This window comes from Talpa occidentalis, unplaced genomic scaffold, assembly GCF_014898055.3.
Source record: "Talpa occidentalis isolate TD23 unplaced genomic scaffold, MPIMG_talOcc4v2.1, whole genome shotgun sequence".
Classification (NCBI taxonomy): Eukaryota; Metazoa; Chordata; class Mammalia; order Eulipotyphla; family Talpidae; genus Talpa; species Talpa occidentalis.
This window is the reverse complement of record NW_026555331.1, coordinates 99896466-99921043: the sequence shown is the minus strand read 5'-3', so window position 1 is coordinate 99921043 and position 24578 is coordinate 99896466. Positions and strand designations below refer to the sequence as shown.

At 42.2% G+C, this 24578-nt stretch overlaps 2 protein-coding genes across 8 annotated transcripts in view; one reads left to right on the top strand and one right to left on the bottom strand.

Moving 5' to 3' along the window:
* CDCA7L (cell division cycle associated 7 like) overlaps window positions 1-22625 on the top strand; it is a 73220-nt gene extending 50595 nt beyond the window's left edge. For 3 of the 7 annotated variants that reach the window (XM_054692422.1, XM_054692419.1, XM_054692421.1), the window contains 5 exons: window positions 11-181; window positions 831-956; window positions 1572-1721; window positions 2608-2744; window positions 5435-6425. In XM_054692422.1, the coding sequence (XP_054548397.1) occupies window positions 11-181; window positions 831-956; window positions 1572-1721; window positions 2608-2744; window positions 5435-5549 (699 nt within the window). In that variant the 3' untranslated portion in view covers window positions 5550-6425. The other 4 variants (XM_037508945.2, XM_037508925.2, XM_037508935.2 and 1 more) reach the window with 3 other exon arrangements.
* DNAH11 (dynein axonemal heavy chain 11) overlaps window positions 3322-24578 on the bottom strand; it is a 304261-nt gene continuing 283004 nt past the window's right edge. Inside the window, 8 exon segments of the mRNA XM_037508957.2 lie at window positions 3322-4227; window positions 4954-5094; window positions 5543-5655; window positions 8873-8988; window positions 9063-9245; window positions 11599-11841; window positions 18125-18244; window positions 20932-21123. Coding sequence (XP_037364854.1) covers window positions 3980-4227; window positions 4954-5094; window positions 5543-5655; window positions 8873-8988; window positions 9063-9245; window positions 11599-11841; window positions 18125-18244; window positions 20932-21123 — 1356 coding nt within the window. The 3' untranslated portion in view covers window positions 3322-3979.

Here is a 24578-nt window from a genome sequence, read left to right as displayed (position 1 = left end):
TTGCTTTCAGAAGAAGAAAACAGTGAGGCGGGCCTTCTCCGAAGGACAGATCACGCGGCGCATGAACCCGACCCGGAGTGCACGGCCTCCTGAGAAGTTTGCGCTGGAGAACTTCACTGTCTCAGCCACCAAATTTGCAGAGGAGCTTCATGGTTTCCGAAGGAGGAGGACAGTTAGTGGGGTATTTGCTGGCTGTAATAAGCTATTCTTTGTCTAAGCCAGTGGTCCTCAAATTTAGGCACATTATTAGTGCCTCCGGGGCTGGTTCAAAGTACAGAGGTTCTGACCTGGTCAAGCTCACCTGCAGAAGGTGAGAATTCACATTTCTACCGGGCTTCCAGGGCCACCCTCGATGAGCCTCCCTGGTCCAAGCTGTTGACCAGAGTCCTGTAAGCTGAGCTCAGGAGCTACTCAGATGTCAAGAGTCTAGTTTGACCTTTAGTGCCATCAGTAAAACCCGCTTAACAGCTGCAGTTGGCTCCCTAGATTTGGGAAGGTACAGTGACCATTCCAAGCCTTTCTGCTGTAATAACTTCCTGGCAGGAGGGAAAAACTTTGGCTTCTTTACATTTGTGGCTTTTCGGTGTGAGTCACTTCTTTTCCTCTCCTCAGTGTGTGTACCAGGTCACCAGAGAACCTGCATTTCATTGACTGGGCTGTCACCTTGCTAACTGAGCAGGGTTGGCGTGACCTCAGTGAGTGAATGAACGGTGCCAGGGTGATGGCACAGTTAATGTTGATGCTGGAGCTGGCTGGGTTTTTCAATTACAGTATTTTTTTCAACCATGCAAAATACCTCACACTGACTTCTGCTTTGGCTTGTTTTGCAGGGGAAATGCCAGGGGTACAGACGGCGTCGGCGTGTGTCGTCTTTCCGGCCAGTGGAGGATATCACAGAGGAGGACTTAGAGAATGTTGCTATTACTGTTCGAGATAAAATCTATGACAAAGTTCTCGTAAGTTACTTTTATGATCATGACTTATTGGGAGTCCAAGTCACTGGTGGTTGACATCCTGCATGGCTTTCATGCTGTTTGGGGGCTTAGAACAATGCGCCCATCCCTGCAGAGCTGAGAGGCTGCCTCTCAACCGGGGGAGGGTCTCTCTGGGGGACAGCATATTTAGATGTAATCGTATTTTAAATATATTTCAAATACTTGGGGGGGGGAACTATAACCATAGAAAATACTTCAACTCAGATACTGTCAAATAGTGACTTAGGGGATGCCAGGGGGAGCTGTTCCCAGGTCTTCACTGAAGGTCACACTAGAGTCCCATAGTTGACGTAGCTCCTCAGTATGGCTTTGTTTTTTGATAAATACTACCTGGTAGTAGGTATTTTCCGTCAACATTTTAGTAGCCTTAGAGGGGGCCACTCAGGCACCCTGTCTCCCCAGCTCTGTACCCCTCCATCTGGGCGCTTTCGTCAGGTCTCTGAGCCTTCCATTCCTCACAGGCTACTGGTGGGTACATGGCTTGAACCAGGGAAGTGATGCTTCGTGTGCCCATGGACAGCACGTGGGGTTCACCCTGTTCGTCCCTTGTGTGCTCACATCACCTTCTGCTCTTAGGGCAACACTTGCCATCAGTGCCGACAAAAGACCACAGACACCAAGACGGTGTGTCGGAATCAGAGCTGTGGCGGGGTGCGAGGACAGTTCTGTGGGCCGTGCCTGCGGAATCGCTATGGGGAAGACGTGAGATCAGCGCTGCTGGACCCGGTAGGTGCAGCAGACACACTCACACCGGAGTGCTCCCTGGGCCATTCACTGGGGACCTGCAGCTTCACAACTCTCCTGGAAATGAAAATTAGCATTTCCTTCTGGAATGAAAGCAAGCTGCCTAAGAGATTGCATTGTCCAGGCGAATGTGGGTGCCTTTCACTGCTTCAGGTTAAACTGTACTAACACATGTGAAACCTTTAAGTTAAATAGTTTCCTGGCCTCTGAATCCCTCACTTTCCTCTGTAGAATGAGGTAACAGCTTCATGGTTAGTATGACCTTGAAACACTGCTCTCTCTGGGAACTCTTACACAGCAGTTGCTGTATTACCCCTACTATGTAGAGGGCTAGAAGCTGCTACTCAGAAATTCACGCTGAGGGGGCGCAGCGGTTGAGCGCAGTGTTGTGAAGCTCCATAGTGCTGGTTCAATCCTTGCTGGCCAGTAAGGGTCCCACATGGCACAGCAGACCTCTCCTACCTCACCCGCTGCTCCCCTCAGCAGTGTAGTTCATCAGTCTGCCTCGTCTGTTCCCCTCTCTGGTGAATCCTCTCACCCTCCCTCGCATCTGGTCTGTACCCCGTTCTTATATAAATCTTAAAAAAAAAATCCTTCAAAAAAACACACTTGGGGGGCACAGGGTGTGCAACAGGTGAGCTATGCAGTTATACCAGGCCTAATGCTCCTGAAGTCTAAATGCGTAATAGGTATTTTGTCTAAAAGCATTTTTCAGCACCTCTTGTGGGTTGTTGCACAACCAACCTTTCTGGGCCTTCATGTGCTGACAGGAGCAAGATTTTTCAATAGACCTTGTAGGAGAGGCCAGGTTTAATCCAAATACCCTGTGTGGCTAATGGGGTAAATTCCTGCTTCATTTCTCTTCTAGGATTGGATGTGTCCTCCCTGCCGTGGGATCTGCAATTGTAGTTACTGTCGAAAGCGTGATGGCCGTTGTGCCACAGGGATCCTCATCCACCTGGCCAAATTTTACGGTTATAATAACGTTAAGGAATATCTGGAGAGGTAGGTCTTAACCATTCAAAAGTGGCAGCTGTACTTTGGGCCATACAGGCAGAGGTTGCCTCATTTCTAGCTTCTAAATCACCTTCAGTGCCACACAGTCTGTTTACATTGAAAAAGCTCACGGTACAGGCATTTTCCCTATTTGGAAAATCCCTCCTTATTTTAACTGTAAAACTGGAAGGAGCTTACAAGAAAGGTTTAGGGACACCTGCAGGGCCAGAGGCAGCGCTCACCCCACTGAGCAGAGAGGTGTGGGGTGAAGCTTTCCACTGTTAGGACACGCGCAAGAGTTGCTTACCTCCCCATGGGGCAGCGTTTTCCTGCTGGGTGTGCTCTGCTGTGAAAGCAGCGAGGGGTCAGCGCTGACCGAGATCCCAGTTTGGACTAACACTTCTCTTTTCTCAGCTTGCAAAAGCAGCTGGTAGAAGACCGTTAGGAAAAAGGAGCCAGCCACACCAGCAGAGGACTCTCCCGCAGGACGTGCCATAGACCGCTGTGCCTAAGATTTTTCTTATAGTTGTGCTTTCTTATAGACATTCTTTATATATCTAAATGCTGTTTTAAAAAGATTGTTGATATGCTTAAAAAGATTTCTCAGGAAAACACAACAGAGGAATCTGTGTATACACAGAAGTGTTTCTATATTGAGTTGTTAAAAGCATCTGCAGATGGTTAAAACTTAGTGGAGTTAAAGAAGCTCAGGTAAGTTACAGAGAAACATTGTGTAAGCAGCTCTTGCTTCTGTTCCTGATCTTATACTTCCTAAACAGTCACTCTAGGCCAAGTTTTTATAGGGGCTCTATCATTCTTTAGTTGCAATCAATAAGTAGTTTTATATTGAAGAGTCTTAGATGAAAAAGTGCAATTAATCACAGAACTTAAAACTTGAACAAAATGTGGATGTGTTACCGACACTGGAGGCCTTGGAGTGCTGCTGGCCAGCAGGAGCAGCTGCCTGTTTTTTTGCTGCTTCTATGTTTTAAAGGAATGTAAGGGCTTACAATTTTTAATTTAAAAATACTCCATTAAAAATCCCATTTAATGACTAGGAGAAACCTGCTGAGTCTGAATAGGTTTCCAGTATTTTTTTCGTACATTTTCTTGTTTTCAAGAGTGTGTTTTGTTTTTAAATTCACACTTCAGCTGGAGTCTGTTGTGTGCCTCTCAGAGTAAGTTACTGTTCATGAGAACGACGCAATGACATGATGCTCACTGTGTGCTGACGGCGGCCCATCTCACGCTTCCAGCAGCAAAGCCACGCCGGCCAGAACCCACTTGGCTGGCTTCTCTTTGCTTTTCAACCTGAAGGTCCAGACATAGTTGGCACCCCTCATTTTGGTTTTGTACACCGGGCACTCATAGGTGTGTTTGGTTTCCTGCCTGTCCGTGGGGATGGCCTTTGCGAAAATGACTGGCATCATGGACGTCAGCTCCTTGAGGCGGGCTTCAACAATGGTTCCTGACTGGGTATCCCATCTGGCACCTGTGGCCCAAAAAAACACAAGGATTGTGACATGTTGGTAATGAGTCTCCAATTGTTACAGGCAATAAATGTTCTGGTTTTGTGACATTACTGCTTTTCAGTGGCTTCCTTGCTTAGCTGGCTTATGAAATGCACAGGAGGGATTAAGATGGGTGCTGTGAAAAGAGATTAAAGGGAAGGCAAATTTGAACATTTATAGTGTAAGAAGTGCTGGTCACTCATATTGCCTCCCCAGCTAACCTTTTTAAGCGTGACCTTCTGGAATCTGGTTAGAAGTGAAAAAGAGCATCTTGGCAGAGGCTAGGACAGCAGATTTCTTGACGTGTTCTGTAGGATAAGAGGAAAATCCTGCAGAATTAATACATGGCAGATAAATTTGGAAAATACTTTTGCTGCTCCACCTGCCTTGGCTTTTCTTTCAGGCATGGTGACAGTGTAAAATTTCAGAGTAAAGTTACTGACAGTTTTCAAAGGGGTAGAAGGATGATTTTGGAATATATTAAGCAAAATAAGTAGGTTTTAAGTTATACTCGGGCATTAGTACTAGCTACACATGCAAATTTAAGTGACAGCTATCAACTTATATGCTTTAAAATGTGGCGCATATTGAGTAGGGACTGGCATTTGAATTCTTCAAAATAATGAGCATTAGCAGGAGTAAGTAGATGCTGAGAACTGGAATCTGCGTACGGAAGGTCCTGATCCAGAGAGACTGGGGTCTCTTACCTTCCATGAGAAGCCCGTGCAAGTAAGCGCCTTCCCTCGGGGGATGGCCATAATCCTCCTTCGTTTTTTTGGTAACATCAACAGTCAAGCACATTCTATCCAGTGGCCACTCATTTTTTCGAGCCATGGTCTGCATGATCGCTGTGGGAGGAACAGTACAAAATGAAGCTGTACATAGGTCCCACGGGTACACAGCAGCCCTAGGGAGAGAAGCTCTGCCTAAGGCCTGCTGGTCCCCTTCAGTGTTTTAGGCTCTAGAGCATTTGCATGTGGTTGAACTAGAGCAAGGCCTGAAAGACAACCTCCCTGCTTGTATAAATGCAGCTTTATTACAACAGCCACATCTGACTGTGCTGTGCAGGGGGCCGTCTTGGCAAGCGGGACCATTGTGAAAAAAGAGCATTTGGCCCTGTCCAGGTTTGCTAGAGGACACTTGCCTGCTCCCGTGGCCTCTTTCCCTGAATGTTACTTTCCTCTGCAGTTGCTGTTGTCACTCCTGCTCCCTGATCTGCAAAGGGTCTGGCACGAGAACTGGGGGAAAGGCTGGGGGAGTCATAAAGAAAAGCACACAGCATGGGAGCTGCCTTACCAGTTAAGAAGGACTGAGGGTTGAAGAAGCCGGAGAGCCACACCACAGCTGGAAGGGACAGATCTTGTGTCCAAGTGTCGAGTTCTCGACATCGCACAAGGAGGTCATTAAACCTGGTTTAGCGGAAGGTAGGAAGAAATAAACTTGCTTTTTAGAAATAGTTTACAGCAGATGTAGATTCTGGAGAAAGGGTGGTGGGCTTGAGGAGTCCACCACAGATAAAGTGTTACCTGGATGGTCACAGAACATTGTCCCTCTAAAGGTCTACATTTTTTTCCTGTTGGGATGTTAATAGAACTATTACAATTAGGGACAAACACCGGGGAATGAGGAACATTCATGTCCATTCAGTCACTCAGGAGAATAGCAATAGCATATAGATCCTCCCCAGGGGAGGTGGTGAGCGTGCACCGGTGAGCTGTGCACGGTCCGGGCAGGTGCCAACAAGGTCTGTTCAGGGGCCTGTGGGAGCCCACAGCCAACTCCCATGTGGGGGTTGGCGCAAAGGGGGTGTGGGGAAGGCTGTGACAGTGGCCAGAGTTGCCGGGAAAGGGGACAGTGGAGCATGTGACAGTACGTCTTCCCACGTGATTACTACCTGAAAGGGAAAAGGTTATTAAGGGAAATCATGCTCTTACTCCATACTCTGCAGGCTCTAGTTTCAGATGCTGTTTTAAAGCAGGTCCTAATTGGCACCACCGTTGTGCAAGGTGGGATGTATCTGCCATTTACCCTTGAGGAAGCTGACTTCACTGAGGTGAAGGCAAGATGGACTTTGGTAAAATTAGGAGATGTGAGAGGCAGGTTGAGGGGCTGCCGCCAGCAGTGGGGAGACGGAGCACAGAGAGGATGGCCCAATGAAAGGTCAGGAAATCAGGTCTCCAGAGTGGGGGCCACAGGCCGGGCATTGAAGTCCTGCGGGCCCTGGGCTGGCCGGGCATTGCGAGGGAGCAGCGCCCGGCCGCCAGCGCTGCAGCAGGCCGCGGGAGGTGCTTGGCTGACCCGGGGCTGCGAAGGCGAGGCTCTGAAGTGTCCACATGCACTCAAGGACCTGCTAGCGTAGAACACGGGCCTGTGCTCTGCTTCGTATTTTTAAAAATAATTGAGGGAACACATACTCAGAGGTGATAAAAAGGAACAGCAAGGGTAGACACACAATACCTTAAAAATTTGTCCCGCGGGTGAACAATGCTACCACACATTTTGCAACGGGAGATTTATAAATGATGCAGTTACTTCTCCAGACAAGGCTATGGTGCAGGTAAGGTCAAAATGAGGATATTAAGTTGGAAGATAGCAAGTAGAGAAATGATGGGTGCAAAGGGAGACTATTAAAAGCAAATGAAGAGTTAGAGCGTTTGAGTGAAAAGAAAATAGGTACTTTGACACAGACTAACCAAATGCTAATTGGACTACGAAGAGAAAGAACCCTGGACAGCTAAGGGTAAAAACATGAAAATATTTATAAGGGGAAAAAAAAAAAAGCTAGGCTCAGAAACAAGCAGAGAATCACTTATGCCTCACAAGCCCTCTGACCTTTTTTTTATACCTGAACTCATTTAGTGAGTGTGAAGTCAAAAAGACTGTCAGGCATGAAAACCAGCAAATCCAAAAAACAGGTTAATAATCCAGAAAATAAAAATGAGTATTTGATTCCTCTTGAGTATGTTTAAACTTCTAAGGAAAAAAAAAAAAAAAAGGAACAGTATGCTTGAGTGACATGTCACTTCTCTTGCAACACAGCCAGGATAGAGAGACAGACTGAAAATACAGAATTCACATAGATAAATGAAGAGGCGGACAGGGCAGTGGAGAGAATTAGGAGGAAAGATGGCTGATGATTTTTCAGTGGAAGCAACACAGTACAGGTGCCTTTGTAAACATCTGCATCCAAATACAGCAGTGAAAACTGTAAGGATGATATTTCAAACTACCTAGAGAGAGAGAGACATGAAGGAGTAACAAGTGTATCTAAGGACAGATGTGTCAGTGACAGTGCAATACTGGTACTCTGAGAGAAAATTAGTTTACTTACCTAGATGTAGAATTCTAGGATACACTTAAGACTGGGTGCAGTGAGGAGAATTCTGACATGATACCTCTTAACCATGCCCCTCCCCAGACAGCCCTGCTGTATGTTTTATCCTAGTGACTAGAAGGGTTGGAGGTGGGGTAGGCAAAACCCACAAAATGCAACAATAAGTAGAGAAATTGATACATGTTAAAGTAATGACTAAAAATACTGTGGTCTGAAATGAAGTTAGAATGAAATTCCAGTCCAGAGGAGCTGATGTTTGAAGGGAGGCTAAAACGTCTCAAGGAAGGAGTGTTGACTTTATGTTGTGCATGTTACAATAAAGAGACTCCACTAAAGTAATAGTGCCTGTACAGAGATAAACACAGAATAAAGAAAACTAAAACCAATTGCAAACAAATTGGGGAAACCACAAAATAAGAAGATGAAAATAAGCCCAAAGTTAATATTAATACAAATTCTTATTTTTAAATTGGAAATATAAAATCTGACTGAGTGTTGATAGCAATAGCAGGAGTCCACAGCAGGCTCTGCTCACTCCCTGCTGATGTGATTTGCCCCCGTCTGGCATTTGCATATTGCCCCGCCCTGTCCAGTGTGCACCTGGCGCACACCCGAGGGCCTCCAGGCAGTCACTTGGAATTCTAATGGGACCTTCCAGTATCAGGCCCAGGCCCAGAGGAGCTTTCTGTTTCATGAGGAAAGATTCTCTGGGCTGAAGAACCAGGAATAGAGAACAACTCCCCACCTTGTCTCCCATGGCCAAGGAGCGGCTGGAGAAAACTCCAGGCTTGGAGCTGTAAATTCCTGTCCTTGGTTTTGTGATAAATCTGCAGTCATAGGCACACACTGAAAGCTATCTGATTGCTTGCCATATTACTAACTTAAAAGTTGGCTATTTAATAGCTTTAGTAATCGCTGGCTTCAAAGACCAAGGATATAAAATATGATAGCATAAGAGCAAACTCAGGTTACCTTCCATGCCTGTTTAAATCAACTCAGAGAATTCTGTTCAATATTTTCAGATGCTAAGCTGAAGAATTAGATCAGGCAGTTTGTTCAAGATCAAATAGCTAATAAGTGAGGCAGAATTTTTAATCTTTGACCCTTTTAATGATTTCTGCCTTTGAAGTAACACACTAAGGAAACTGAAATGAAGCTGGTGGTAGTTTGCAAACTTAGGTTGAGTGCAGTCACAAAACACGGTCTTCACAGTTCTTACGAGTTACAGTTCAGAAGGCTAAACCAGCACCTCTGCAGATAAACACTGAATGAGCAAGGAACGGGCAGCTTACCACTGGGCCAGGCCATAAGTAGATGGATAGGCCAGCTTGCGCCAAGTATCTGGTACCACATCGTAACTCAACGAGGACTGCTGTGCTTCCATGTTGGGAGATAACGTCAGTTCCCCCTGGTATGGAGAGAAAAGGTCAAATAGTGCCTCTCAGTTGAAGAAGCTTACAGCAGTCCCACTTTTACACTTACCTTCAAACCAAGGTCTAATTGTTGAAGTGACACACGGATTTCCTGAAGGAGAAGATTCATCCTCTCACATTCTTGGAAACAAACAAGGACGTAGGGGTTTCTGTTTGAGGTTTTTTGCATTATATCTGCCATATTGAATTCTTCTGGAAGTTTGTCCAAAATGTCATCCAAGATGTTCTTAACCTTAAATCATTAACACAAATATTTAGATCCTTTATCTCCTTTTTGACCAGTGAACACACACACATTTTAGGTCCTCGGCAACTTGTCCAAGACTGAATAGCCAATAAGAGGCAGAATAGATGCCTATTACTCCCAGGAGGTGGACTGAGTAGTGCTGCCAATTACCCCTACATCAGTGTCACCCCCTCCCCTTCTTTAGGTCCCACAATCCAGTCAGGGAGGAGCTGCTGTTTGTTTGCAGTATATTCATTGTTAGAATTAAAGGAACATAGAAATTCACCAACTACAAGTGGATGTCACCAGAATACTTCTGGTGACTATTCTGCTACTCCCAACTGACTGTCCTAGAATTCTGGGGACAATTTAGATCAACATTTCCAAAACAAAGTCTCTACTATAGTTATTGGCCTAGAGCAATGAAGGCTTTTCTTTGAGGATGTGAATAGGTATAGAGTAAATGTATGTATCAGTGTATCGTCTACGCTGTTTTGCTGAGAAAAATGCCTAAATAAGGACAAGACAAAGTATTGCCTAATTTCAGCCTCAGGCTGCTGTCTGGCATTCCTTAATTTCTCAGACTACTACTTATGGTTGGTTCTGACATGCTCATCAGTTGCTTTAGCACCCTGGCAAGTAATCTGTCAGGTCCTGGAATCTTAAACTCATTTACAGCAGTGACAATATGAAACACAATGTGGAAGAGGAATTAGCCTAAAAAATAACTTCAGAATTAGCTAGAATTTGGTTTCCTCATTGACCCTTTCTAGTCGTCTGGCTTTGGCAAGTCACCTAAACCGCTATCTGCAGTAGGGATCCTGATACTCCTCAGCTATTGAGGAGTAAGTGGCGGACCTGTAAAGTGCTGGTGCCTAGCAGAAAGCACCCAGTAGGTGGTGTGGTTACAATCTGTTTGCCCATCTGTGGTGTGGAAGCATTTACCTCATTTGTTTTGCAAGTTCTGCTTTAACCATGAGCTTCCTTGGAAAGATTGAAGCCTAAAATCTAGGTGAGCACCTCTCTGCTTCTGTAAACACTTCAGTTTTTCCCAAATGAGTGAACTTTTCCTTCCTTAAAATTCTACATTCATATAGGTAAGATATCTACAGAATAAAGTACACGGCAAAGTCCTAAAGCTTCTGTAATACAAACAAATGTCTTAAACAGTCTTATCTCAAAAAATAATATGGAAAGCTCCTAGGACCTAGCTATAACTAGATCTAATGGTGTGTTCCAGCCACCTGGATCCTTGTCAATCAAATCTTGATGAATTATTCTTAGAAATAGGTCAAATTGTGGAAAAATAAACTAGATATGTAAATAAAAAATTCTAATTTTGTAAAAAAAAGTTTCTCACAGCCATCATTCAAAGGCAAAAAAAAAAACCCCAAACTTCAAAGAATAGTGTCAATCTACTAAGAAAATGTAAAAAAGATACCCTAATAAAATGATGTGTCAAAAATCATTGAAAGTGAAAGGCAAGCAGATTTTGAAAATATTTGCAATATATGTATATAATAAAGAACATACATTTAAAACAAAGAGTTCTTACATTACAAATCATGGCAAAGCTTGACAATCCAATTAAAGCTGGGTGAGCAACCAGAACACATATAAGCATATATCTAATTAGTCATGAGCAAATGGAAAGATGCTCAACATTATCCCTCAGCTTAGGAACACAAAGTTAAAGCCACAGTGAAATACCATTACCCCTAATAAAACTACAAGGACAAAACAACTGAAACCCTCCCACACTGCCAACCACTTTGGAAAACTTTTGGGCGTATCAACCAAAGCTCAGCATTGTACCCTGTGATCCAGCGATTCAACCTCTGGGTATAGAGAAGTGAATAATATAAGAAAATAACTTTGGGAGTTAATCTTTGTCTATTGACAAAGCCTGTACAAGAAGAAAATGACTGCAATGTTCACAAAAGTGAAAACTGGAAACCCAAATACCCATCCACATAGACTGTATGGGTATGACAGAATACTAAATAAAACAAGATTCAACAATGGGGATGAATCTCACAAGTGTGGCATAAAAAGAGCCAGACATCACTGAATGCATGATGCACGCACAGAAGTCCAAAAAGACAAAGGTAATCTCTGGGGGCAGGTAAGGGGGGGGTGGCTGCCATTGGAGGGGAATGGACATGTTACCCGGTAAGCGGATGAGTATCCTTCCAGAGTACTGGGATTGTGCATATTTTAATCTGAGTGGTTTTTTGGGTGTGTAACAAAGGTAAAAGCCCATAGAGTTGTATAGACTTAATATTCATGCACTTCACTGTCTATACATAATATTCATGCACTTCACTGTCTATACGCAGTGAAAAGACAGACCCTCTACCTTGTCCTCCGTGCACTGCCCAAGCTCCTCACTGCTGAGCACGTTTCTGGGCTGCATCTCCAGCAAAGTTCTGAAGAGAGTGTTGGACATCACCGTCAATAATTCCAGTTCCGCGTTTGGGTGGAGGCCGTACAGTGCTGGGCTCTCTGGAGGAAGCCTCTCCTCTATGTACTGGTGGTAGCCCGGGTAATCGAGATTTGGTGGGGCTGCAAACCCAGGCGCCAGCATTAGTTCATCTTCAATCTTTAGCCACAAAGGAAAAGCTGGTTATTCCAGATCTAAATGGGCATCGGTCATTGCTCCCACTTTGTGAACATTCTGGTAACATTCTGGTAAGGCCCTGCACCATGCTAACCCTTTTGTAATCAATCCTTCCTCTTCCATGTGTGACACAGGCAGACCTCTAGGGAGGATTCCCAGAAAACACGTGAGGCCCAGCTGGCGACTCACATGGAATGTGATAGATGCACACAGGGGTGAACAGGGGCTGAGCCCCCTTCTGGGTTACATGCATCCAGTCACAGGTTCTCTCAAACATCTCTATTACTTGGCAGAGAACGACAGACCCAGCATAACTGGCCTGGGCAGATGTTGGATTTTAATGTTGATTCTCAACTTCGAATAGGATTGCGTAGCCTGAGCTCTCCCAGTGTACTGTTCTTTTCAAAAACATACTGCTTCAAATTATTTTTTATACAATACACAGAACTTGCATAAACATATGTACAAATGTTGAAAAACATGTATGTGTGTAACATTTTACAAGGTGGAAGATACTGCGCGTCAAAGGCAGCACCACCTTCCCACCAGGCAGAGTCAGTGTCGCTCATTCTGAGATGCGCACACAGCCCCGAGGCTGGGGGCCGCACACACTGATGCTACCTGCACAGGCTGATGAATGCAGGGCTGAAGTCTACAAGCCTTTAGCATGAGCGCCCACTTCTTTAAAGTTAATGAAGAAGCTAGACATTCCATATGGAAGAATGTTCTTGAAGAAGGTAATATGAGCAGCAATACCAAACCTAACAGCTACAGTGTAGTTCTTCAAAATGTAACAAAAGAACCTATAGACCTAAGTGTCTGACCAGCCAACACAATTTCCTAGTTTAGTATAATTTCAGATGTCTCCCCCCAATTGTTCTTTAGTTCCCCGGGCCTCCATATACCTCTGTTTTAACTTTCCCAGTTTCTCTTGCTATAAATCCAGTCCTCAAATGTACAGCGGGATTAAAAAAAGAAACTATTACCTAATATAGTTTGTCTAGATTTCTCCATTTTCTGAAAATGAGCTTTCTCTGTATAACCCTGTATGTTATGCCATATACACGTGCATTATAGCTTAGCAGAAGACACTGTGGGGACAGTGAATGTTCACTAATTCACTCAATAATTTGTCCTAAGCACCTAGTGTCCCCAACAAGCCTTGCAAGTATAAGAGAGCCATGTGACCTACTTCAGGAACTCACAGTCTAATGGGGACAAAATCAGTGTGATTTTCTACTTGTCATCTGTAACGGTGGTGTGTTCCTTCCCTCTCAAATGTGCCATCCAGATGCCTACAGAGCCCATGTCCACACAGACAATGCTGAGTGTGAATCCCAAAAGGCATTTAAAATGTTGAGTCAGCATGTCTATTTATTTTTAGCATTTCTATTTTGTACCAGGAGGATTGTCAGAATATCTAGTCTTTCATAGCACCAGAACAGACATCTTGGCAAAATGAATATGAGAAGAATCAACTGGGAAGATCTCACTATTAATATCCATTAGCTTGGCTTGTTTTATTCAACTGTTAACATTTGTCATTTCTCATTTACATAACAAAGACTTTCCAAATTTAAATTTCACCTCAGGGTAACCACAACCCAACCTGTGGAAGAGACTGAAACGTACCATTATTAGCCTCTGACAGCAAAGTTAGCCAGAATAAAAATAGGATCACAAAATATGAATAATAAAAGCAAGAGTTACACACATTCAAACTAAACTATATTTCCTATAAACAAGGGCTTGGTCTTCCTGTGTTTACTAGATGAAAGAAATTTTAAAGCCACTGTGCTAGGAGAAGGCATGCTTAAGTACATCTAGATTTTTTTTTAGAAGAAAAAAAGAATGCCTGAGAAATGTCCTACTATAAAGCCCGAGTACGTTGTCAAGCAAGCAAACCTGAAAAGCAAAGCTTGGTTTAGAGAGAGCTGTGTTCTCCTCCTTTACGCAAACTATGAAGATTTCACCGTACTCAAGGAGCTCCGGGAATCTGACTCTGAAGCCGGGCCTTCTCCCTTCCCACCCCAGGGCTCTGTGAAAGCTGCTGCTTGCTGGTGCTGTTTGAAAAGGTTACTGTAATGTCTCTAGGACTCACTAGTTCTAAAACGATGTTTCTTGAAAGGAGACACATAAGGATGCTCGGCTCGACATCATGAGTCTTTGGGATAATGCAATTCAAAACCATAATGTGACATTTCTCACCATTTCACCTCCACCAAGAAGGTTAAAAGAAAAACTGGACACCAACAGTGCTGTCAAGATGTGGAGTGACTAGAACCCTCATATGATGCTGGTGGGAATGTAAAATGGTACAGTCACTTTGGAAAACATTTTGATGGTTCCTCAAAACATTAAACAGAATTTTAATGAGTCCACAGAAATGGAAATATCCACAGAAACACTTGTACATGAATGTTCATAGCAGCATAACTCACAATAGTCAAAAAGTGTAAACAACCCAAATGTCCATTCCTGGATGAACGGATAAGCCAAACAGATTGTCTCCATATAATGAATATTTGGCCATATAAAGTAATGAAGTACCTGTACATGGTACAGTATGGGTGAAACTTGAAATCATTAGGCTAAGTGAAAGATGTCAGACACAACAGGCCACATAATGTATGATTCCATTCTATGAAATGTCTAGAACAAACAAATCAAGTTGTGACTAAAACCTGAGCCATGGATCCTGAGGAGGCAGGAATGGTGAGTGACTGCTAATGGGCACAGGGTTTCCTTTGGGGATGATACAGATGTTCTAAAGTAGGTTGGGATGATGGATGATGGCTGTACTACTGTGAATACAGCAGAAACCTCTGGATCATCCAATTTAAAGTGGTACATTTTATGAGATTTGAATTATATCTCAATAAGGCTGTTTTTAAATAAATCAGTGGAATTGTGCTTAAGAAGGATGAGGCTCCACATCATGAAAAAATCCTAAGGGATTTGAAGTCATCTTTGCAGAAATCAGTGTCATCTTTGCAGAAATCAGTGTCGGGCACAATTATTAGAAATGGGGAGAGTGAGCGGTCCGGCTTTCTGTTGACCCCATTGGGCTGCTATCTGCCCAGCACTTCCTTTCTGGTATGGAGTAAAAGCCTCACTTCCTCCACTGCCTCTCCCAGTGGTCCTGGTTTTGTATGAGAAGCAGCTCCCAGTTCATTGGAAGTCTAAACAACTGCCTTTGCTCTGGTCCTGTGCCTGGCCCCAAAATGCTGTCAGGGATTTTCGGAAATGATTCAAGGTTGGAGGACGTTATTATGGGATCTCTAGATAATACTTCATTTTACAAATGAGTAAGTTGAGGGAGATCCTGCAGAAAAGCTAGATAGCAAGTTAGTGGCACAGCCAGAACTAGATAGAGCTCTGTTCTGGATTGTCCGGAGTTGTTCTCAGAGGCACCAGTCAGTGTTTGCATGACCTGTGCCCCAATTCCTACTCTCAGATCAGCTCCACCCAGGCAGTGTCCTGCAGACACTAGGGTCTGGTTGGACGCTCCAAGGCTGGTTTTGCTACTTGCCAGCCATTCGACCTCTTTGAACTTCAGGGTTTTTTTTTTTTTTAAATTAAATGGGATATTACCATCTTTGCAGGATTGTAGTGAAGAGAAGAAATAATACACAGAACTGTGTCATACTCGCCTTGACACGTAAGGGGTATTTCACGAATGGTTTCCAGTGTTATCGCAGATTAAATAAAGCATAGTAAAATATTAAATGTTACGAAAAGGTATACTTCAAGATGATAAAACTACCTCCCATTTGTTAAGCATTTTGTTCTAACAATGTACCAAAGTTTAAATCTGACAGCAAAGCCATAGGTTGAGCCAGTCTTGATTTGTCAATGAAGCTGAGGCTCACGTTCAGTGATGCCTAAAATCACACAGCAAATCCAACGCAAAACGGAATTTGAACCCAGCTTGCCTTTTTTTTAAAAAAAAGGTCAAAGCCTCTGAATTGTTACTCTATGTCACCAAGCTAGTTTTTAAATATATGACGACTTTCTGGTGACTTGAAACCTTATTTTCCAAAAGCAATTTGCTGAACAACTACTTTAGCACTGCCAAGAACATGTCTGACACAGGAAAATGTTTCCTTCCCTAACTTTGGTCAGAGACTCCTAAGCTACATCAACATCGGGAAACCTTGAGTGCAACCTCATTCATTTAACAAAAAACTCAACCATCCTCCGAACAGGATGATGTTCCTGAGAGTACTGATTCCTTGCTTAAGAGCAGCAGGGCTTTAAACCCCACCATTAGTGGGTTGCCTTTTTGGTCACCTTCCAATGCAACCAAAGATACTAATTTCCAAATAAGTTAACCCTATGGGAGAAGCGGCAAAAGAAATCCTGCAGATGCTGAAGCATTGGATCAGTTTCCTAAGGACATACACATTGCCCACGCCTGAGCAGGACAAATTTGCACGAGAACAAAATAACTGGGATTTTGAAACATCTGACACCAAGTCAGCAAGTGCTTTCATTTTTGCTTTAGTGAGCGGGAAAGGTAGCGCCGGCCAATGAAGATGAAAGACTGTAAATGAAGCATTTTCATCCTGAAAAATCTCACCAGGTCCGCATGGAAGGGCGGGTACCTAAATTTCTAAAGGGCTAAAAGACACACCAGCGATGGCCCTCAAGTTACATCATCTGTGTTTATTTTACAATTATTTGAATGGGAGTTCAGACTTGTGAAGGTTAATGGACTGTCTCATTTGGCAACAGTAATTCCCTCTCCCTCAGGCCGCAGCCAGAGAGGGAACATCAGCCTGAGCTTCTCGCTCTGCCCCTTGACCTCCACCATCGTTCGGAGAAATCAACCTCTAGAAAGGTCTTGCGCCAACACTGTTTATCTTTCCCATCTCCATGGTAACCTGCTCCCAGACCTGTTCTGAGGAGTGACTACCAATTGTGTTAAAGTGAAATTGTCATTCTGACCTGTGAAATCCTACTCGTTAGAACTAAGGAAACACCAAGAAACTCGCAATCCAAGAAACACGGCGTTCGCAAGGAAGGAAAATATTTTTTCTGCATTGTCCCCACATAGTTTAACATTAATAATAAAAACTTGCCCCTAATTTCGTACATTTAAAGTATAATCCATTATGTCTTATAATACATGTTCATATTCATATAAATAAGTGGACATACTGAAAAATGGACTTGAGGAAGGTGATCAAAACTATGCCTTGCTTTTATGAAATGAACTCAGAGAAATTATAAGCGAGATGTTGCTCAAACTATTTAAAAAAATATATGCCAACGCTCTAAACATGTTTGGTGTCTCACCCAACAGGGAGTTTAGGTGTCTCGCCCAAGAATGGGGTAGGATGTCTTAGTTTCCAAGAAAGAAGCAGGTAATGGCCATGAAGGCAGAAACATTTAGAGCGCGAGTGCGCTGCTGAGGAGAGTGGCAGCTTCCACCTTCAGCAATTTCAATATGGAAGATAACGACAGAGTCCTTCTGCCAGAAGACAGAGCCCTGGTCACAGCCATGTGGGAGTCTGGCCTACACAGACATAGGGTTGATGAGAAGGGAAACGGAAAAGGGGTGCCTGGACTTTTTAAATTCCAGTACAAGGGTCTTCTACCCCTCCCTCCCAGGAGAAGTGGGCTTTCAGTCCACCACATAATCGTTGACCACATGTTAGAGATCAATAGAGAACATTCCATTGCTTCCTTGACATGGAAATAACTATAAATTTCACTTATTTAGGAGCCTCCAAATTCAAAGACCTACGTTTTGGTTAGAGCTCTGCCCATAATCACTGAGTGCCCTGGGGCAAATCACCATTCCTCAGTGTTTTTGTCTAGCAAATGGGGTAACAGTACCAGTTCTGCCTACTTCATAGGGCTGGAAACCCAGTGGTCAATGTGGTGAGAAGGCTCACCTTGGCACATTCTAACTCTTACAGAAATCATCTTGATTCTGAGTATTTACGTTTGGCATATGGCCAGATTCTGCATTTTAGAGAGTACTTAATGTAGCATTGAATATATACGCCTCAGTTTTTAAAGATCACACCTGGAACTCACATAATGTTATCCTGCAATGTTATGTTAATTAAAACATTTTTTAAAAAAGATCCTACATTTCTAACAAATTTCCAAACTCTCTTGAATGTGGGCCAGAATCTACTCACAAAAGGCCAAGAATCCTCAATAACATTCAAGAGTTTTCTATAGAGTGAAATTAGTTTTAAAAATTCTTTCCAGACTTTTTTCCTCAGTGAAATGAATTAAAAAGTCTTACCAGCGAGGGATTCATAAGTTCTTCTAAATACACGCGACACAGCTTGCGATCCCAGTCATCTGTGATGTGGCCCCCATACATGATCTCACCAAAGAGGTACCGGAGGTCTTCCCATGGGACCTGGGGGAAAATCACGCAAATGTTCACTGCTAGATGCAGGGCATCTGTGTGGGAGCAGTCAGCCAGTGGCCCAGACCTCACTGAGGTCTCTTGAACACAAGGCCCAGCTTCCCAGGCCCCCTCAACGGGAACATTTACGAGAGATTCAGAAATTGTCAAAGCTTTGGCAAAGAGTTTCTTGGGAGAATTATTTTCCTTGTGCTTAGTATGTTCAGTGAAAATTCATGTAACACTGAGCTTTTAATGCGGATTTTAAAGCAAACTGAATTCCTAGAACATGTTATTATGTAGGGAAAGTTGACATATTCAAGATCTCATGCAAAAACCATGAAGGGATGTTGTTTCACAGGGCCTTTAACATACAACATGGTTTTATGATCTGGTTTAGAAGAGAAAGAAAACCCCATATAATTTGAATTGGAGGTGTATTTCGAATTCTATCACCTTCCAAAAGTCCAGGCAAGCCAATCCCTTTGCCACAGATTGATTTCAGGGCTTGGTTTATGACTGGCCTGCGTGATTGTTCTGAGGGTTATAACTAATGACAGTGCCATGGCTTAGTCAAGAAATCACTGTATCTCCTCTTTATTTGACTGAGCAGAGTTTGAAGTCTCTCTTTGCTACCCTTTAGCTTCCTCTGGGTTTGCAAAACATGCCAGTTTATGATGAAGCCTTTCTAGACAGGAACCTTTATACCCTCGGGGGCAGTATATTACCTCCCAACCGTTCAAGTAAAAACTTAATTATAGCCTTCATTTGTTGCATGATGTGACAGAACAAGTAAAATTGCTTCAACTATTCCAATGTACTTGCTACAAGTTTATTTGAATTTGAATAAATGAACCTCCAATATGTCTTTCTTTTAAGCCAGCTTAATGCGAGTGCAAAATAAGAGAGAACTGACGAGAGGGCAACGTGCTCTTTCAACCACCCCATGGCCTACCTTCCATCTAGCGGAAATGGATGGGAAACAAAGATTTCCTAATTTTATTCCCCTTCCTGATTACATTTAATTAATGCCTGCTATACATTTTAGCATCTAATACGTATCTCCCTCAAGATTTTAATCAGTTAGGGATTTGTTCTTTTCAATAATTAATTCTCTTTTCCCAAGCCCTAATCTTTATTTTGTACATTTTAAAGAATGTTTGGAAAGACCATTTTGTAGAACTAAACTATGTGCACATACTAACTTAATCCCCAAGTCCTGGTAATTTGCTCTATGATAGGCGGCTAGTGTTGGGTCAAGATATCAGAAAGACAAGGGAGTGTGTTAAAAACCTAAGGTTGCGTGGATCCTAGAACACCAACAGAAGTGGCAGGACACAGCACAAATCAACTGGCCAATTGGTGGTGTCAAACCTGGGATGTGAGAGTTGGAGGAAAATGTATCAACTTCTCTCTCCCTCCCTTTCATTTTACCTCAATTGTGTCAGGACTTCATTCAAATAGGCCAGTTTTCCTGGTCTCAGCCTCCTGTACCAGTTATGGACAATTTGGAAAAAAGTATTAAATTTCAATGTCTTTTTCTACCCAAAGCTATTACAATAATCATTTTCACATGCAACATTTTCAACAAACATGTTAAGAGCAACACAAATATTTATCAGAATGGTCAAAATATACTCAAAGCATATAGACTTGCCTTGTAATTTCATATATTAAAAATTCTATCTATGGAATATTGATCATCACATAGCAGATTAAACCATGTATTTTGGATACAGCTTATTCAAAATGTGTGCTTTGAGAGAACATACCTATCTTAGGTACATAGTGAATATATTCTGGTAGCAGTCAAATCACCTTTGAAGCTTGAGAAAACTGATAACAAAAATTCTAATAATGGTCAGCAAAAAACATAAGTGTCTATTTTTTATGTAGAAACAAGAATATGTTGTTTTAAAGGCACTTTATAGAAAGTGTGCCCGACAGCCTGGCACCTCGTAGGGTTTTGACAAATATACCTCAGTTTTAACAGATTTAACTTAATGTGAAAAGTTCCTCATGTGAGGAGTAAGTTAGAAAATCCTTAGGAATGGCTCATCCTTTTTGAAGTTCAATCATCAGGTTTATAGGAGTTTACACAAATGTTCTTGATGAAGCATTCCCATCTGTAAAATACATTTTAGCTATGAAATAAAATCATTCATCTACCTTTAACTTCAAACCAAGGGGAACGTTACTGAGAAAGTCACAACAAGGTGGCATCCTTAATACATAATAATGACATATGCAGGAAATGCACCATTATTTATACATGTGACGCGCTGTAAATTGCTTCCATCATCAGAACTAATTGTAGTGATTATTAATGCAGTGTTATGAACTGTCAGAATTGCTGTATGTAATTACATTTGTGCAAATGCTTCATTACCTGCCTAATGAATCTGGCATATATGCACATGTAAACCACTGTTTTTGTTAACATAATGAAGGACATTTTTTTTTTATTTGCACTAAGCTGTTGATGTAGAACTGGTTTGACCTATCTTACGAAGTTCAAGCTTCTGCTGCTGGAAAAACCTTTGATCTGGTTTCTTTTCACACTTGGCAGAAGATGCATATATAGTGTCAGCTATTTCAGTAATAGCTTCAAAAGAGAAATTATGGTCCATTTTGACAGTACCCAAAGGCTGACAGATTCAGTACATTCTGCAGAAGGTTGTCTGACCACTGGCACTTACATTAGGATTTGCCTCTAAGTAGTTGTAGAGGACATTGGCACAAATGGTGAGGTCTCCAGGATTGAAGGGGTAGCTTCGGCTCCAGCCCTGTGGGCCAAACCTCAATCTCCCAGCAACACAGGCATGGAAGTAGCAAAGAGAAAAGAGGATGCTTTTAAACTCCTGCTCCTTAGAGCATGCTTCCAGTGTATCCTGGGAAAAAAGAAAAATGTCTGGTTATCCACCTGTATGGTTTCTATGGGCAAGGGTCTGAGTTTTCAATAGTCTTGTAAAGGATTTTGAGACAGATGTGAGACACATTTAACATTCAGTTTTAAGCAAGCTACCTACTCATGAGAGCACAATAGGAGACTACTTGGCCTTTACCAGCCTGTTGATTTATGAGGAAAGCTAATCAGGCTTCAGTTATTCTTCCAAATGTTTCTAAGTTCATTAGAGAATGAGACAAGTCATTGTGACCAAGAGTTTGACATCATTTTACCCTGAAAAAAATTCCTGGGAAAATCCAAATGACAAAAAGTACATCATCTTAATATCTTCACTGTAGGAGAACATGAGATAACTAACCCCAGTTCTCTATTCCCCCAGGTTCCACAGTAATACAGATTATCTGGGCACATGGCCACCCATCAGAAAAAACTACCTCCCAGTCTTGCTTGAAACCAGATGTACCAGATGACCACATTTTTTGCCAGCAAAACTTGACCAGAAGTGAAGTATGCAAAGTGTCATTTGTTTAGAAGGAAATTATTTGCCACAGTTGTCATTCTATTTCTTCTCCCGTGGTCTACAAATGATAACTGGACATCTCTGGAAATCTCAGATGTGGCAGAGGCCCCCATCAACTTGGGAGTGTGGTTGATCTCATGCAACAGAGCTGCCAATGATGTGCGAAAGAATCAAACTTCCATCTTGTTTCAACCTCTATAATTTTGTACTGTATTTTAACACAATCACCGTGACAAATAATTTCCTTCCAATGAAGGAGTGAGAGAAAGGCATATGGAAGACTGGAAAACATATGCCCTGTATACTAGATCTGTGAACATTTTTGAAAATGGAGAAGGAAACTGGAATCCTGGCATGCTGCCCTGACACTGTCATGGCCCCAGCAGCCATAAAAATCAAAGGCAAGAAACAGCCGTCCAATCTATGGCCTAGAGCTAGTGATCTGCCCATCCTTCACTTTGGCAGTTCTGTGAGACCAATAAAAAAAAAAAGTCAAGGATTTCTTCTGCTGTTGTTGGGGAGCAGAAGATGAGGCCAAACTATGCACCTTCCTTTCTTGTCCTTATGGTCAGACTACAGCCAGTCTACCTTCAAAGCGGATAACTTGAGCCACCAAAAATATATATTTAGGACCTTTGGGGAGGTTGCTCAGGTCTGGTCTTCCAAGGCATGTCTGGTACTAAACTCAGACTAGATTGTTCCCTTGTTCTAGGACCAGAATAACTTTTTAGTTTCAGCAGAATCCAGGGTTACCACCAACTATAGCTCTAGAATAAGCTAAGTCATGTAATAAACAGAACCAACTAAATCACCAGGTCATTCCAAGCCACTAGACCAGATTTATGGAATGGGGAAATAAACAGTCATTAAAAATAACTTTCCACAATTTAACATTAAATAAAAGGCATGTTTTTATTTTTAAAGGCAAGCTTTTGAAGGAAGAAGAGAGAAAGCATGTAAGCAGAATTAATCCAGAAGGATAGAAACATATGTATCACTTTCAACTGTATTTCTAGGAAAGCAAACAGATGTATCAAACTTTTACTTAGGAATTATGATCTAATGAGGCACTTAACACATCCCTGAATTACAGGTAGTCTACAGGAAGCCCAAGATACTAAAATAAATATATTACTATACTCTGTATTGCATATAATGTATATCCTGGGCATCCTATTTTGTTGGCGCCTATGACACAGGGACAGAGATGTTGATTAAAGTAATCTATCTTGGTGCCCATTTTGGCTGGGTATTTAGCTAGTTACTTGGGTTAGTTTTATCCTCAGTAAAAAAAAGTGATAGGTGAATGTCCATTTATTAGTCTCTAATAACATAATCACTATAGGAAGAAAATCAGGCTTTCTTGAGAATAAGTATGTATGTACATGCCATTCCACATTTCAGGACAACTATAGTTTCATAAACCAAGTGATAAGCAAATTAAGGTCAGAAAAAAATATATCAATTGTTCTGTATATTTGTGAACAGAGAATAGGCACCTACACACATATACCTGTTTCTTCCTGTGAATCTTATAGAATTGAATCTTATAGAATCTTATAGAATGAATCTAGAGTCTGACTTTTAAAAATCTGGATTTTTTTTTTAAACCAGAGGAGTCAAAATAGCACTGTTGATGAATCTTCTTCAGGAGGCAGACACTACTGAGTTGAAAGAGGCATAGATTAAGCCACAACCAACAAGAAGTTGTTCTTTATGTCCTGGATAACTTATGATCATATTTACATAAATATCCCCTAATGGGTAGAGTAATAATGGGATTAATATTACATAAACTTTGTTAAGAATAAACATAAGTTTGGAGGTAAATGCTGATTCAAAATACAGATTAATTTGACTTAAAAATTAAAGCATGCTAAGCAAACTAAGTCAAAAAGTGAAAGTAGACAGTTTCCCACAAATGTGACATGCAAATAACCAAAGCAAATGAATTAACAAATCACAACAAAAATAACTCTAAGACCCTTGTGGAAAATGTTGAGTTACCAAAGGAGTTGATGAAGAGGGAGGGAGGGAAATCACAGGCACTAGGTAAGTCAAGGCTAACACACTTACTGTAAAGCTGTACTCCTGACATTTGTGGAGTACTACCAACCAATGGTAAATTAACAAAAAAAAATTTGTTTCAAAAAGCGAAATTCTGAAATACAACATTTTACTTGTCTATATTCCTTGGGTGTTCTTTTCACCCAAGGAGGGCACCAGAGAAACAGAGCAGCTGGATTCACTTTCCTGACCCAAATGGGTACTAAGGGGGATGACATGCAGCGCCCTCTCTGCTCACGTTACAGGCTCCAACAAGACAATGCCAGGGATGAAACACTCTCAGGAGAGTGTTCACCGTGTTGCCAGATTATCAAAGGGCTTACCAAAAAAAGCTGAAGGACAACTGGGTTGAAGCATATTTGATCATGAAATGCTCGTTTTTCATGAACATATACAATTGATTTAGGGGATTGAGTTAATCTCATTAAATATGGGAAACTCCTCTTGTTTTTTTTTTTTCAAGATTTATTTATGCAAACAAGAGCTGGGGTGCAGGCCAGAGATGCGGGGGGCAGGGGGTGGGGGTGAGAGGATTCACCAGAGACAGAGTGGGGAACAGAACAGGCAGACTGACTGAAGTACACTGCTGAGGGGAGCAGCGGGCGAGACAGGAGAGGTCTGCTGCGCCATGTGGGTTTCTCCCTGGCCAGCCGGGGATTGAACGTGCTGCAGAGGCTGCGGATTGCTTCATAGTGCGGTGCTTAACCCCTTGCGCCACCTGGGAGGCCCCAAAAACTCCTTTTCTGTACTTAATTTGGGGAAGAGTTTAAAATATTTTAAAGTAAAAATTTTAGTTTTATAAATTAAGGGATGATTAAAAACAAACATGCGCGCCATCATTCATAAAAAAG